The sequence below is a fragment of the Athene cunicularia genome (assembly GCF_003259725.1).
Source record: "Athene cunicularia isolate RWA chromosome 8 unlocalized genomic scaffold, athCun1 chr8_part1, whole genome shotgun sequence".
NCBI lineage: Eukaryota > Metazoa > Chordata > Aves > Strigiformes > Strigidae > Athene > Athene cunicularia.
This window is the reverse complement of record NW_020799109.1, coordinates 25380789-25396623: the sequence shown is the minus strand read 5'-3', so window position 1 is coordinate 25396623 and position 15835 is coordinate 25380789. Positions and strand designations below refer to the sequence as shown.

Here is a 15835-nt window from a genome sequence, read left to right as displayed (position 1 = left end):
GTTAATTATTTACAAAAGGTATTCACTAATATCTTAGTGTCCATAGTGTTTTGTAACAAGTGAAAACACTATTTTCATTTATTTTAGTTCTCCAAATACCCTAACATTAGACTTGCAGAATTATACTTCCATTTGTCATACTTCACATCAGTAAAGAGGACAGAATTTATAATTTTACAGTAAAATCAGGCAACAAGCTTATGGAACAATTTAAACTAATTGAATACTGATTCCCTCTGAACCCTCCGATTTCCAAGTTTAAAGGGCATTCTGTTATCAGATTATTTATCTTGGCTGAAATAAGAGGATAAATAGAAAATTTTCTCCTCCTCCAGCCTATTGCCATATAGTTGGTCAGTTGCATTCTATGTATTATTCATTCTGGAGACTCTTACATTAAGAACATAGCCACTACTATTTATCTGTCTGTTTTGTTGTATACAGCTAGCCCCTTTGAAGTTGCTTTTCAAACAAAAAAATCCCAAACAAAAAAAACTGCACCTCATTTACAATGCATTATCATCTAACTGATCAATGGCTACCAGTTGATTCAGCATTCTTGGGAGGCATAAATCTTTAAATTTGAGGGTGGGAGAGTACAGGTTTTACAGTTTTCATTTTCTTGGCCTTGCTCTAAGAAAATCCAGTTCCAAGGCACAACAGAATTTCAGGGAGATGTTGTGATGAACATCTATCTATTCAGCCAGATGAGATGCATGCTTGTATGTAGTGCTCACTTGATAGGAAGAAAGCACTCACAAATCACCTCCCTTAAACTATCAGGTCAGAATTTCTAAATTTACCCTTACATCCCATTGTTCCATCTTAATCTTGCAGTATTAAAAAAAAAGTAGTAATTAGAAAAAAATATTTTTCCAATCTCACATGATCCCTCAAAACCTTATTAGAAAGTAAATTTGAGTTCTCCCCAAAAAGTAGCCAGTTTTGAAATCTACAGTCTACGCCTCCCTTTCTACCCATAACTCTCCAGATCAGACAAGCCAGCATAACTATCCCACACAATCAACAGTTTTTAATAGTATTCTACAATATTTATTTGTAAGATTCACAGTTATATAATAACAATAGATTACTTCACTAGTGAAATTTCCAGGGCTTATGATTTTATTGTACAATTGCTTTTGCTAGTAGCACAAAATAGGATTTCAAAAGCTGTATACAATACAAAAATGTTACAGAAATGTTAAACTGCAATTTGAAAAAAATATTTTCAAGAGTAGCTTGACACATTTTCTTTCTTTCCAAATCATTTAGCTGTCTACTACATACATGCTGTACAAATACATTTACATTTCAGTAGCAGGCAATGCCAAGTGTATCCATCACCATCAGAATTGCTTGCAGAGGATCCACAATTTCTTGCATGTTATCTTTCCTCAAAACCCAGTCTGGTTTAATTCTGTGAAAATATTAGTGACTTGTCATTCAAATAATGTATTGCCACAGCAAAATCAGCAGACGAATTTTTAAGCTCTTACCTTGAAACTGTTTTTATTCTTAAAGGAGTTACTGGAACAAAGGAAGTTCTACTTAAGAAAGTGCTTGTTTTCTGCTTCACAAGTATTCTCTCTGCATCCATTTTGTGTTTATGAGCTGTAAGTTTATATAGGCTCTGAATGCAATTAACAGCTCTTGGTAGGCTTCGGATTTCCTGAAAAAAGGTGAAAACAGTACACAGGTAATACCACAAGTTCAAAAGCTACTTAACCAATCAAGAAATCTGTTTTATTCAGTGAAAATGGAATGTTTATAATTTAAGCAGAACTTCTACCCAAAAGTACAGTGAAACCATTTTGAAGTCAACACATCTACAAGTAGTCAGTGGTCTAATGCTTTCAAAATACTTAACAACTGGTATGTGACTTGAGATGCCAGAAAATTCAAGCTCTTACAAGTCAGATTTTACTAATTTCTCATTAAAACCAATTTTCATATATGTCTTTGGTATACACCTTCAACAAATGGTACAGAGATACAAACTGGTGTTTGTACCTGTCATCACAGCAATGAAAGAGTAGTGCAGTGGTCAGAAGGGACTGGATAACTTAAGTACTTCTATCTGATGGATAAAAAGCTAATGAATTTATAACATAGAACCCAAACTACCCTAATAACCTTATTAGAGATTCTAGCAATAGGCATGAACAAAGGAAATTTCTTTCAATAATACGCTATATCTCTGTTAAATAGACTATGTCAACACAAAGCCATAGGCAATTATTGTTAGTAACAACTAGCAATATAAAGACCTTAACTTTATCTGAAAAGCAACAGTAAACTTTCAGAAATGGAATAAAAGTTAATGAAGTGGCAACTAAACTATATCTAATGCTAAGCAATTGACAGAAAGTCAAAATCCTGGGGAATGTAGGGATTGCAGTATCATAATGTTGCAAGGATTGCCAGATCAGAACCTCAGTGTCGTCATACTGAATAGCTCTGGGTGACCAGGGCATATAAAGCACAAAATAATGAGCATTTTTTAAATCAGAGTTTAATCATAATTAATATTACAGCCATAGTAGGTATGGTAGAGAGGAAGAAAATAATTACAAATATTCCCAAAACATACAAGAAAAAGCATGTTAAATCAAATTATTAGACCCAAAACACATTTAAGTCTTACCAAAGCTCTTTTTGAGTCCTTTGAAAGGATGGCCAACAGACAACAGGTCTTTGTGAAAATACTTCCTCCTTTCTCTGAAATTTTGTCCCCAGCTTTCCCTCTATACATTTGTAGCAGGTCTAGTAATGTATCTATAGAATTTTCTACTTCATAAACTGCTTGAGTAGTTCTTTCATACTGTTATACAATAAAGAGACAAGAGAGGTTATATAGACAGATCTTTAAAATGTCTTTCAGGTTAGAGGAAAAAGCAAAGTCCATATTCTCCTCTAGATTGAATTTGTAGTTGTTCTGGCATTCAAGTAATAAAAGGCACTTCTGTATGTTACACCATCCTAACAAGTTACAAAAAGCTACACTTTGTGATTCCCCACTTGTTTAGAAACCCGTAGAATCTGATATAATGTTTAAAATATTAGAATAAATTAGACTAAGTTGAGAGAAATTTAAAAGCAAATTTAGCCTCAATGTTTAAAATTTTTTCCTGAAATCAAAAGAATCTAATGTAAATGCCTGTAGGATGGATATAAGACCAAAAACTATGTTTAGCAAATATTTTAAATTTCAAAGTAAAAAACTCTAGAGCAATCGATCTGTAGTCCATAACTGCAGTACTACTACAGTACTGAAGTTGTATACATAAGTATTTATGAAAATAATCAGTTCTGTAAGAAATACAAAATATAAACATAGTCTATTCTATGACATGGATTTGGAGAAGTAGGCTGTCTTCTGGAAATACACATTTTAACCTTAGAAAACCTTCACATCCTAACTACTACTGGTTTTATTTTCTACACAATTTGATGCTTTTCTACAGTTTTATGCAATACTTGAGATACTCTGCAAGGTAATCAAAGTACAATTATTACTTTAAGCCCATGAAATAATTTTCTTTTGCCAAAAGGAAAATTAAATCATAATTATTATGAAGTAGATAACTGGTTTCAAAATAACATAGTTAAAATTCAGAAACTTGTTTTTTATACAAAATTATTACTTTTATTGTTTCAAATGTATTCAGAAATTTTGTGTATAGATACTACAATTAAGTAGTCTACGACTTAGAAACCTATAAAACAAAAAATTAAAGTTACCTTTGAAACGTTAAGTAGAACCTGAACTGAATATCTGATAACATCCATGCATGGAACACTACGGTTACAACTTCGGATCAGAACAAAAATAGTGAAGATTGCTCTGCTCTGGGCCATATTTTCACAACAGAGCGGGGACAGTCTGGTAGCCACCTCTATGATAATTAAATAAGAAAAACATAAAGAAAACTCTGAAGCTTAAGCAATTTAATTCCAAACCAGGGGTTTCTCTTAGCTTTAAAGTAGAAGTGCAAAGAAGCAAAAACCACATTTACTGATTTAAACAAGTATTTCCAAATCAGTAGTTTTAACATTCCAGACTAAAAATTAAGCAGACAAAACAATCCACAGAGAACATATACCTATAGTAAATATAATTGACTTATGTAAAGTACTACCAGGATGGCCAGGAAATTAGAGCAATCATGTAGGATTTCCTTTCTCTGCATAACCATTTTAATATTGTTCTTAAATCAATAATCTAATTTTAGTCTGGAAAAAAAAATTATTTTCTTTTTATACTCTCTAACATATTCACATTTTACAGTCATACAGAGAGCCTAAATACCATTATGAACTCTTCTCAGCTGAAAAATTCCAGTTTCTATCATTCTGGAAATCTATCAGTTATAATAAAACAAAATACTGACCAAGATGCTTTAATGCTGCAAGAATGTAAGAGAGATGTTTATATTTTAGAAGATATTCAATAGCAATTGCAGTTCTGTTGCACAATTTGTTTTCTTCTTTGCTCTTTTCATTAGCCTTTTCTAAACTACGTCTTAAAGCTTTAGTTTTTGCTGTGTCATTATTCTTTCTCCAAGAATATCCTCTCCACAGTGCCTACATAAAAGGAATTTCACAAAGAGAAAAAAGTTATCAACAAGAGACAATAAAACTTCCATGACCATTCCAAATCAATTTTACACAAGTCTGACAAATTATTTAATTATCTTGGTTATTAATTCTTAAGTAATTACCATTCAGTGTTTAATCTTCCAAATACTGGATTTTCAAAACAAAAGACCAAATCAAACATGCATATACACTCTACATACACTCCCACTTACATCACCTCAACTAGTACCTGCTTAGTATTACTTCATGATCTGATGTGTTTGCATTTGATGTCTAAACTGATGCTGACTTGGCTTGCAATTTAACTGATAAATTCACCAACAAAAGTAAACATCTTACCTCTTTCCAAAAACCCATGAGAGTAAAATGAAAAGACAAAAATAAAATTTAAAAAACACATAGTTTTCTTACAAGAGGTATTTACCTGAAATTTAATTATTCCAAATGCAAATTTTCTCCTACGTGTGCAGGCAAGGAATCTTCGTACATTTCGCTGAATTATGGCTGCTGCATCATTTCTGTGATTTAGCCAGCTTCGAATCACACGTTGTAATTGGATGATTCTTTGATAATCTCCTCGAAATCTTTTTTGTTGCATTTTTGCTCGGAACCATCTCTGTTTAAAATTAAAGTACTTTTCTATTAATTTAAGACTTCTCCCTAAATTCCCTTTTTCCCATCCTAAACAAGCATTGATAAAAAACGAAGAATTATTTTAACATGAGCTTTGACAGATACAGGGATTATAAACACCACTAGCACACATATAACCACCATAACACAGCTCTGATTGACCTTGAGGTAGTTGAAATGCAAGGCTGTGAAATGAAATCTTAACTAGGTGCAGTTAGGGAAGCATTCTGTATAGAATAGACCATTTGCAGTTGAAAGGGACCTACAGTGATCTTCTAGTCCAACTGCCTGACCACAAGATAAAGCACATTATTAAGGGCATTTTTCAAATGCCTCTTAAACACTGACAGGCTTGTAGCATCAACCACCCCTCTAGGAAGCCTGTTCCAGTGTTTGACCACCCTTGGTAAATAAATGCTTCCTAATGTCCAGTCTAAACCTCTCCTGGTGCAGCTTTGAACCATTCCCATGCATCCTGTCACTGGATCCCAGGGAGAAGAGATCAGCACCTCCCTCTCCACTTTCTCTCCTCAGGAAGCTGTAGAGGGCAATGAGATTGCCCCCTCAGCCTCCTTTTCTCCACCCAAAGTCCTTAGCTGCTCCTCACAGGATATTCCTTCCAGCCCTTTCACCAGCTTTGTTGCTCTCCTCTGGATGCCTTCAAGGACCTGAACATCCTTCTTAAATTATGGGGCCCAGAACTGCACGCAGTACTCAAGGTGAGGCAGTACCAACGCTGAATACAGCAGGATAATCATCCCTGTTGGCCAACTGGTCATGCTGTGTTTGATGCACCTCAGGATGCCATTTGCCCTCTTGGTTACCAGGGCACAACTGATGACTCGTACCGAGCCTGTTGCTGACCAGCACCCCAGATCCCTGCCTGCAAGGCTGCTCTCCAGCCACTCTCAGTTTATACTCGTGTCTAGCATTACTCCCTTCTAGTTTTCTTTCTCTTGGCTGGCTTTTAAGGAGAACCACCACTCCACTTTTCTCATTTCACCGTTCTGTTTCTTCCCCTCTATATAAAGAGAAGGGAAACAAGGTACTCTATGCCAAATCTAAACAAAAAGTCTTTTCCACTCATTCACTCTTGCCTTAATGGGAAAATAAAACTTCTAGGGAGAGAAAACAGATCTGTATATATGGAGGAGTAGGGCAAAGTTTGCCATAACATCCTTACCTAGAGAACAGCTATGTCAGGGTTCCTGTTTCAGTCTCTCAATTTATCTAATGATTACCTTCTATTATTGGGACTAAATTAACTGTCAGTTTGGAAAACTGAAGATTATTTTTACTATTAGGCAGTGCTGCAATACAGACCTGATTTTTGATCTTGCTTTTAGAGAAGTAAAACATGGTTATACTAAAAACGTTACAACTTAGGCTCTGGTACCACTAGCAGGTTAGAAACATCCAACCAAATAAATCACTGCATCCCAGGGGATTGTTTGTGAAAGGAGATGCTCTTTATGTCATGAGCCTTACAGGTTGTTGTGTCTATCTTTCCTACTTCCAGTCAGATGTAAAGAAAATAAGCTAAAACAGCACTCAGATTGAGGGTCTGAAGGAAACAGACTTTCCCATCCATCTTCAACTTTAAAGTGCTTAAGCCTCCAGAGCCTGATGAGATCCACTCTATTATGCTTAGCTGGGTATAAGCAGCATTATTTAATAAATTATTAGCCTCCATAATTTAGTTTTAGTTTTACATGTTAAAGAACTAAAGTGTCTTAGTGCTACAGCTTAGCTGACAGAAAAGAAATTAGACCATGTTACACAAAATCATTCATCCTTAATTAGACTAACCTGTATTATAAGAACAGAGGAGATGTGGTTTTGTGCAAGTTTTAAGATGCGGTGAATCCTATACACTCTTTGAATTTTAATTGCAGAGATATGATGATATGCAGCTGCTGTAAAATAAAGTAGTCTCTTCTTTTGTTTCTGTTCTGAAATCTGTAGGAGGAAAACAAAAAAAGGAAAATAATTCTTTTCATACTCAGAGGTAGCTGATCATCTACGCAAAGATGATAGTACACAGCAATTTACTATTAGATGTTGAAGAATCACCTCAGAAGTCATTACCTCAAAACTAAAGCCACCTTTCTTCAGTACTAAGTCTGTAATCTAAGCAGTAACACAAAGAAGTGATTGTAAGCACTGACATTAATATGGAGCATCAAACAGTTTCATTGTAAGCATGTGTGTGCAAAAGTATCAATTACAGATAGGCCACAAAGGTCTCGGAAGCTAAAAAAAACCACCCAACAATTAAAACCTATTTCAGTACTAAAGGATTAAGAGAAAAGGGTCAAACTGCATTTTGATCTATTCTAGCCCACATAATACTCAAAAGCAATCAACAAGAATTGAGTTCAACAACAAATGATCAGGTTTTCTTTTTCTTGACAGCCAGAATTAATGTTAAAACAGCTCTAAAGATACTTTACATCAAAGTACAGTCTTAATTTAAGTATACCAACCTTTTTTCTGACTAAATAACCCCTTATAAATGCTTGTAGTTTAATGATAGCTCTTCTAGTTTTGTTGTATTTCATAAATTTAAGCCTGCCTTCCTGCCAAGCCCTCAGATGTTTCTGGATAATTACAGCAGCAGTTTTTTGTTGAAGAAATTTCCTTCTTGCCTTGAAACCTCTGTATGCTTTTTGGATCAAACATGCAGCTTTAAGCTTCTGAAAAAGATTTTAAAGAATGCATTGATAATTAAACTTTTCTTCATTCCTGTCACAGTCAATATAGATTTACATCTTAGGTCTAGATTTCTTTTACATAAGAAAAAAAAAAAAAAGGAAATACAAGCAAACTCATGAAGCACTAGTTTACATAAAAAACAGTTTATATAAAAACACTTTTACAGTTTGGAAGGTCTTTCTTTTACCCTAAATGGGGTCAAAATATGGGCAGTTTACTTAATCTTTTGTAAGCAATAAAGCCAGCAGAAAATTCTATATTTTGTTATCAGTATAGACAAGGGTAATTCAACTGAAAGTGTTCAGAAACAAGAATCAACCTTGTTGCTCAAATATTTTGAAGATTGAATAGTTTTGATTTTAACAATCTTTGTTCTGACCCCACCTTTTTTCTTTTCTATACTTCTGCATAGCACTGACAAAAATCACTCAAATACACTAAAAACTTCTAAACCAACAATGACATAGCAAGAGTACAAGTGAGCACATACCTTTTTTAAAAGTCTAGTAGCCCTGTACTGTCTATATGCCAACTGAATCTTAACTGCAGCATTCTTAGTTGCCAGAAACTGATGTTGAATCATTCGTGCAGTAAGGGTTGCTCTCCATCTTCTCTGAATGGTAATTGCACAGAACTTCATTTTCAAAAACCTAACATGAAAATGCATTGGTTTTTTTACAAAAGTTGAGAACACTTGCATTTTTGAAGTGAGAAAATAGTGATGGTTTACAAAATTAAGATATATATTGTGAAAGCAGAGCTGTTATCAATCAAATCTTGGAACACTATAACAAGGGGATAGCTAGCAATGCTGGCAGAAAGAGTGGTTTAAAATAGAAGATACTTTGTTTTCCCACAGCAGGTACTTCCAGAACTTGCTGCCAAAGGAGTTTGCTGAGGGAGACAGCATTTTAAAAGGCATTAGGCAGACTGACACACAACAGGTCCATAAAAGATTAATAAAGGGAATAGGCAAGGATGTAAATACTAGCATCCATAATCTAACAAGCACAGATGCTGAAGGAGGATCTTAGAAAGTGGTCAGGTTAATGTACTCTCCCTAAACAGCATCTTCTACTGCTACGGGTAGAGGATGCAGTTCTGAATGAGACGAGCTATCAGGCTGATCCAGCAGAGCACTTATTGTAAAACTATCTCACCGCAAAATAAACACAAACTAGTTTAACTATTCCATTATGCTTTATAACAAAATAGCTTTTCATCCTATCAGTTTTATGCTGGAATTTTAACAATATCCACAACAGCCTTCCTATAAAGAAAAATAAGTGGGGGGAAAAAAGAAAAATATAAAAAAAATCAAGGCCTACTCTTTCTAGATCCCCAATATACAAAGTTTAAGTTTGTGAGGTAGCTTCCAGTCCAGAAAATTATTTAAGCATAAGAAAAATCTGGGGCAAAAGAATGATCCCATCTGCATTAACAGGATTATGTACTACATATGTAATAATTATGTACAGGACTAAGCAGTACTATATAATTATATACTAAATGCTTTGAAAAGTAGAGAAATTTATATCAAATTCAGTATTACCGGGTCCGCTGCTGTTTTGTTTTGAAGTGACTCTGAATAACACGTATAGCTTTTAACATAGATGCATACTCCTTTCGTGCTCTGCAGCCTCGAAACCAGGCTTGAATTACTTGTGCTGCTCTGATTCTGTTAACCCGCTGCCTGGCTTTGTATCCTCTGTATGATGTCTATTAAATATATAAAAAGAAAATAAAACAAATTCAAAACTTGATTTGTTTTGTTTAAGAGAACAAACAAAATTCAAAGGAAAAAAGTGACATTATCATGAACGACTTTTAGGATTCCAGTCTCTACAGTATTGCAAATATCTAATTTCTCACATCTAGAAAATATTTTCTAAAGCAAGTGAAACACATTCAGGGAAATACCACAAATGTCACTCTCTTTAATGTCTACAAAAACAATTATGCCCTGAAAAATCAAATACAAGAGAGATAAAGGAAAAAAAAAACCACAAAAAACAAACCACACCAACAAAAAACACCTTCTGGAATTACCTGAATTCTAATGGCAGCTCTTTTCATTTGATGGTATCTTTGCTGTTCAATATTTCGCATCTGATGGGCTCTGTAGTGCTGCTGTATTAATACAGCAGAAAACTTGCACTGAAGGTATTTCTGTCTCTGAATAAATCCACGGAAAAAAGCCTTAAAAGAAAAAGACATAATCTTGGAGTATTTCACCATTGGCATGGTACAGACTGGGAAGATGTTTGCATATTTTTAAGTACAGGTGTACTTATGGGCTTGTTAGCAAAACAATATAAGTAAATATATTTCTGATCTCCCAATTATTTTTTTTTTTTACCTTTTAAGCAAACTAACCATACTTATGTTGTTCAGGATATACAAGTTAAACATTCAGAAAATAACCCAGATGCTGTCACTTCCCCCGAAAAGATTTCTTATCTGTTAAATAGAGCATATGCTCTCCAACAAGATAGTAATAGTAGCCAAAGAAATTATGAGAGATTATTTATTTCCCTTTCTTCCCTGATATGGAGGAAAAAAGATCCTTTCATTCTAATAATACCTTGAAGAGAACCCCTTCCCTTAGGGTAAAATAACAAAGGCCACCACAGAAAGTCACTTAAAGCTTTTCCCAGAAGATAAAAAAAAGTCTACTCCCACTACATACAAATCATAATTAATATAGAGAAGGAAATATACCTTCCTCCCTCATCTCCCAAAAAAACCCCCTGAAAAAGCATGTCAAAGTAAGTAGTCTAAGCTTCCTTGAACTGGCACTAGATAGACATTTAGCTTGATACATGGAGATGAAGAATAATTCTCATTCTTTCTTGCTGACCACACTTTTATGGCATCAGTGACAGAAGAAACACATCAAACTAAATAATTACCACTTCCTTGAGTACCTCTGAGAAATCAGATACACTTTCACACTAAGTTTCATGTGGTGTCACTCAAAGTACCAACTGAAAGATACAATAAGAATGCAATCTCTTTCCTTACATTCCTCTTCAAAATGTTAGCTAGACACTCAAATTAGTCTAGGGCCATTTAATAAATCTAAAAGAAATAACATGATTGATTTATGTCTTCCTGAGTTTTAAAGAATGCAGCAGTCATGCCTTTTTTGCCATTTACTTCACTTTGTATTCAATACTAGTGCCCACTCCATGTCAAGACAGCTTTCATTCACAATCCAATCAAACAAACCATTTATTAAGTTACTAATTAATATTTATGTAGGTGAAAGCCAGTTAGGACAAAATATTCTTAAAAGAAACACAGACACACACGCACACACACACACACACACACACAAGTATCAGAACTCATCTGAAGCAGTAACTCTAGGGGGAGAAACAAGCAAAAGGGAATGTTACTTTTCAAGATGAGCACCTCAGCAAGGAAAGACAAAACAGAGCTGAACTGAGACTCATTTCTGTGCACTGTGGTAGTAAGCTTTATACAACTGACATGTGATATACTTCAGAAACTGATGTTAACATATAGCTTTAAACTGCTGTTTGCAAGAGCAGTAATCTTAAAAACTCAAAAAAGAAAAAAAAAACATCCACACTTAAACCCCACAACTATGCATTCAAAAGTACCTGAATTTTTATTGTGCTTTCTTTAATTCTGTGAAACCTCTTCTTTTCAAGGAATCCTCTGATTCTAGCCTGCACAATGATAATGTTCCTTCGGGTCTGTAAGTAAGTCATTCTTTGGTATTTCACAGTCAAGTGGGATCGGTAGCATCGTTGTAAGACAATTGCTGCTTTTTTATAGCTTGTATACTGTGATTTAGTTTTATGCATTAAGTAATAGGCTTGTAATGTAATAGCTGCTGTTCTAAGTTGAATAAATTTTCTACGCTGTACAGCCATCTGAAGAAAAGACTGAATCTTGCTTGCAGCTTGTATTTGTCTTGCTATTTTTCTTGCTTTCATACCACGGAAGGCAGACTGAATAATTACTGTTGCTTGTCTTTGAGCAGAATACTGTGCTTTCTGTAAACGAGCCTTGCGACATGCTCTGTACCACCTCTGAATAGCAACTGCTGAACTCTGAATCAATTTATAGCGCATCCGTGTTCTTTGGCATCGGAACATAGACTGGATCTTTATTGCTGCTGCTTTCTTTGCAAGAAAACGCCTCCTCTCTACTCGCATCCGTAAGAATGACTGTATGCACCGTGCAGCAACATTGGTTTTATACAGCTGCCTAGCTTTTTTAGCACGAAAAGAGGATTGAAGGCAAATGACAGCCTTTTTTATTTTTGCATAGTTTTCCATGTCAGCTTCTTTCACCATTTTGGCTCTGAACCTTTGCTGTGTAACTCTGACAGCCCAGCACAACTGTTTGTAATATCTACGTTGTACGTACATGTGATAACTAGACTGTATTACAATTGCTGAAACATGCATGATTTTCAGTCTCTGTCGTTCCTTCATGCCTCTATATGATGCTTGTATAACAAGAGCAGAATTCTTTATTGTCAGATATTTCTTTCGTTGAATTTTTGCTAGTTTTGTTGCTCTGTATTTTCTCTGAATTACAGTAGCAGCTGTCTTAATGGAAAGAAAATGTTTTCTTCTGAGAAAGGTTCTAAATCTTCTTTGAATAAGCTCAGCTGATTCACTCATAGTTCTTATAAGTCGTCTTGTTTTCATACCACGGAATGCAGCCTGAATTCGAAGTGCAGCGCTTTTCATAATTATATAGTTGTGAACTTGTGTATTTCGTTCCTTACAAGCACGGTACCACAGCTGAATCCGCCTAGTTGCAAACAACAGTTTTCTGAAATCCCTTTGTTGTTTGTGCATTCGATAATAAGACTGTATCACTGCTGCTGACTGATGCATAGTTTTTAAGTCCTGTCGGACCTTCATGCCTCTACAAGCAGCCTGAAGGATGACAGTAGACTTCTTCAGTTCCAAGTACTTTTTACGTTGTACTTTGCCTAAACAGAAGGCTCTATATTGTCTTTGAATTATAATTGCTGCCATTCTCATTGCCTGATATTTTATGTTCATGCAATGCATCTTAAACGTGGCTTGGATACAAATAGCTGCTTGATGCATACAGTGAACTTGCCGTCTAACTCGTACACCTCTATAAATTGCCTGCACTTTGACTGTGGCTTGTTTTAAAGACAAATATTTCTGGTTTTGACATCTAGCATGAACAATTGCACGATAATGCCTTTGAACTACTATCACTGCAGATCTAAGTCTTTTATAGTCTTTTTTGGCCAGGTAAGATTTGAAGGCAGCTTGTATTGTTGTAGCAGCTTTGTTTAGTTTGTTCAACTGTTTCCTCACAGTCATCCCACGGTAAGCAGACTGCAAGACTAACACAGCTGCCTTAGTCTTTAGATAAATTGCACGTTGTTTTTTTTTCATAAAATATGCTCTGAAGCATTTCTGAATCACTAGAGTGGCTTGTCTTAGTTTCTTATATTTTAGTTGATGTACATGCATTCTGTAATAGGACTGAATAATTGTTGCAAGATCATGTTTCTTTCTAATTGTTTTTCTCACAGTTTTCCCCCTCCATATTGCCTGAAGACACACTACAGAGTTACGCAGCTGAATATATTCTTGCCGTTGTTTCTGGCCTATAACACTAGCTCTGTAATGTTTTTGGATAGTTAGCACAGCGCAGTTCATAAGTCTGAATTTTTTCAGAGCTATGAATTTTCTGAAGGCAGACTGTATCTTAGTAGCAGCAACACATTGTCTTCGAATCTGCTTTCGTACCTTCCAGCCACGAAAAGCTGCTTGTAAAGAAAGCACTGCCGCTCTTGTCATTAAGTAGTTCAGTCTTTGCCTGTTACCAGTCTTATAAGTTCTGTACCACCTCTGAATCACAATGGAGGCCTGAAACATTGCCTTATATTTCATTCTTGCAGCATGAGCTCTAAAAGCAGTCTGAATTTTAACAGCAGCTCTATATTCAAGTTTAAGTTTTTTACGTGCTTTATAACCCCTGTAGGCTGCCTGTAAGCACACGGCTGCTTTTCTAACTTGCAAGAACTCCTGCCTCTGACACAGTTGATTTTTGTATGCACGATAATGTTTTTGAATGACAATGGCAGCACTATAGATGATTAAATAACGTTTTCTGTCCCTTCTCATTCTGTAGCGTGCCTGGAGAAATACTGCCATCTCTCTCCACCTTTGTATTTGTTTCCTGATAAGATAGCCTCGAACTACAGCTTGAATTCTTATGCAAGCTTCCTTCAACTTTCTATAATCTTCTTTAAGTTGAAAAGCAGATCTGTGAGACCGATACCTTCTCTGGACATAAAGTGTTGCCTCCTTTAATGCACAATAATGCTTATGTGCTTGCTTCATCTTTACAAAAGATTGAATCTTCACTGTTGCATCCTTCAAGTTTTTAAATCTCTTCCGGACAATATAAGCACGGTAACTTGACTGAATTTTTATCACAGATCTCAATATGAGAGCCTTCTTCCTGGCTTCCATTCCTCTGTAGGCAGACTGAAGGACAATAGCAGCCAGACGCATCCTCTGGAAAGAAGCAGCTGCTTTTTTAGAAGCGACATGTGCCCTATATAAAGTCTGAATTACAGAAGCAGCATTTTTAATCTCTTTGTATCTTTTTTGTTGTTGATATCTTCTCACATGAGACTGTAATGCAATAACAGATTTTTTTAACTGTAGATATCTTAGTTTCTCTTTTTTCATTCTCCACAGTGATTGAACAACACAAACTGCTTTTGTTTTTCTGTGTAGTTCACGTGCCTTCATGCCTCTAAAAGCAGCCTGGAGAACTATCACTGCTGCATGCTTTCGCAAATAGTACTCTCTTTCAATTTTTCCTAGTTTATAAGCTCTGTAATACTGCTGAATTGTCACTATTTTTGCCCTGTGTTCCTGGTAAACACGTCTAGCAAGCTGACATCTGTACCAAGCCTGAATCTTGATAACACTGCCCTTAATACATCGATACTGCTTCAGATCTCTGTGCATCCTATACCAAGACTGTATGACAAGGGCAGCCCTCTTTCTTTTAGCCAGTTTTGAAGATTGCCATTTTCGGAAGTAAGCCTGAAGCACTAAAGTTGCTTTAATTTTCTGTTGAATTTTGTATTTCCTCCATCTTCTGAACGCAGACTGAATAGTAAGTGCTGAAGACTTTAAGACTTCATATCTTTGTCGATCTTTTTTTGCCAACTTAGATGCACGCAGATGACTCTGAATTGTAACAGTAGCCCAAACAATTCGTTTATATGCAGCAACAGACTTCACCATCCTTATTCTTGCTTGTACAAATACAACATAGTGTCTTAACTGTAAATATCTTTTCCTAGCAGAGTATCTCCTCCAATAAGCCTGCAGTAAAAAACAGAAAATTTAGTATTTCCTTCATGGTGTCTCAAGTCAAACCTAAATTTGAGGACTAACAACCTCAGATTTTTAAAGATTTCTTTATTCTTACTTAATCCCTAGGAAAACAAGCCCAGCTAAAAAAAAAAAAAAAAAAAAAAAAAGCGCCAAATTCTTGCATCGTTGCTTTTTAAAGCATTTTAAATTCTAGGGAAAAGCTAAATTTGCCCTGGCAACAAAAGGTTCCCTTTTAAACTATTTGATAAATCAGCGATTCTTTAATCTCCAATCCAAAAAGTCTTAAGAATGTAATATGTATTTTGGGTAACAGTGGGAAAAGTGCCTTGAGAAACTGTATTAACTGCCCAACTACCAACTGGTAACTAATGTCTGCCATTTTGGATATGCCCACTGCAGGTGTCATGTGCCACTGTCATAACACTAGAAGAGTAAATTTTATTTTTATTTAAACTTGAAGTAATGCTCAGCAGCTGTGAAGTGGCAAGCCAACA

The 15835-nt window shown here is 35.4% G+C and overlaps 1 protein-coding gene across 1 annotated transcript in view; it reads right to left on the bottom strand.

Moving 5' to 3' along the window:
* Positions 1-1102: 1102 nt before the first annotated feature.
* Positions 1103-15835, bottom strand: part of ASPM (abnormal spindle microtubule assembly) — a 29810-nt gene continuing 15077 nt past the window's right edge. The window contains exons 18-29 of the mRNA XM_026853974.1: positions 11580-15329; positions 10000-10149; positions 9503-9669; positions 8441-8600; positions 7722-7931; positions 7045-7194; positions 5027-5218; positions 4395-4587; positions 3745-3899; positions 2648-2824; positions 1500-1672; positions 1103-1420 (exon numbers count right to left, since the gene is read on the bottom strand). Of these exons, the coding sequence (XP_026709775.1) occupies positions 1315-1420; positions 1500-1672; positions 2648-2824; positions 3745-3899; positions 4395-4587; positions 5027-5218; positions 7045-7194; positions 7722-7931; positions 8441-8600; positions 9503-9669; positions 10000-10149; positions 11580-15329 (5583 nt within the window). The 3' untranslated portion in view covers positions 1103-1314. The remainder of the gene's footprint in view (positions 1421-1499; positions 1673-2647; positions 2825-3744; positions 3900-4394; positions 4588-5026; positions 5219-7044; positions 7195-7721; positions 7932-8440; positions 8601-9502; positions 9670-9999; positions 10150-11579; positions 15330-15835) is intronic.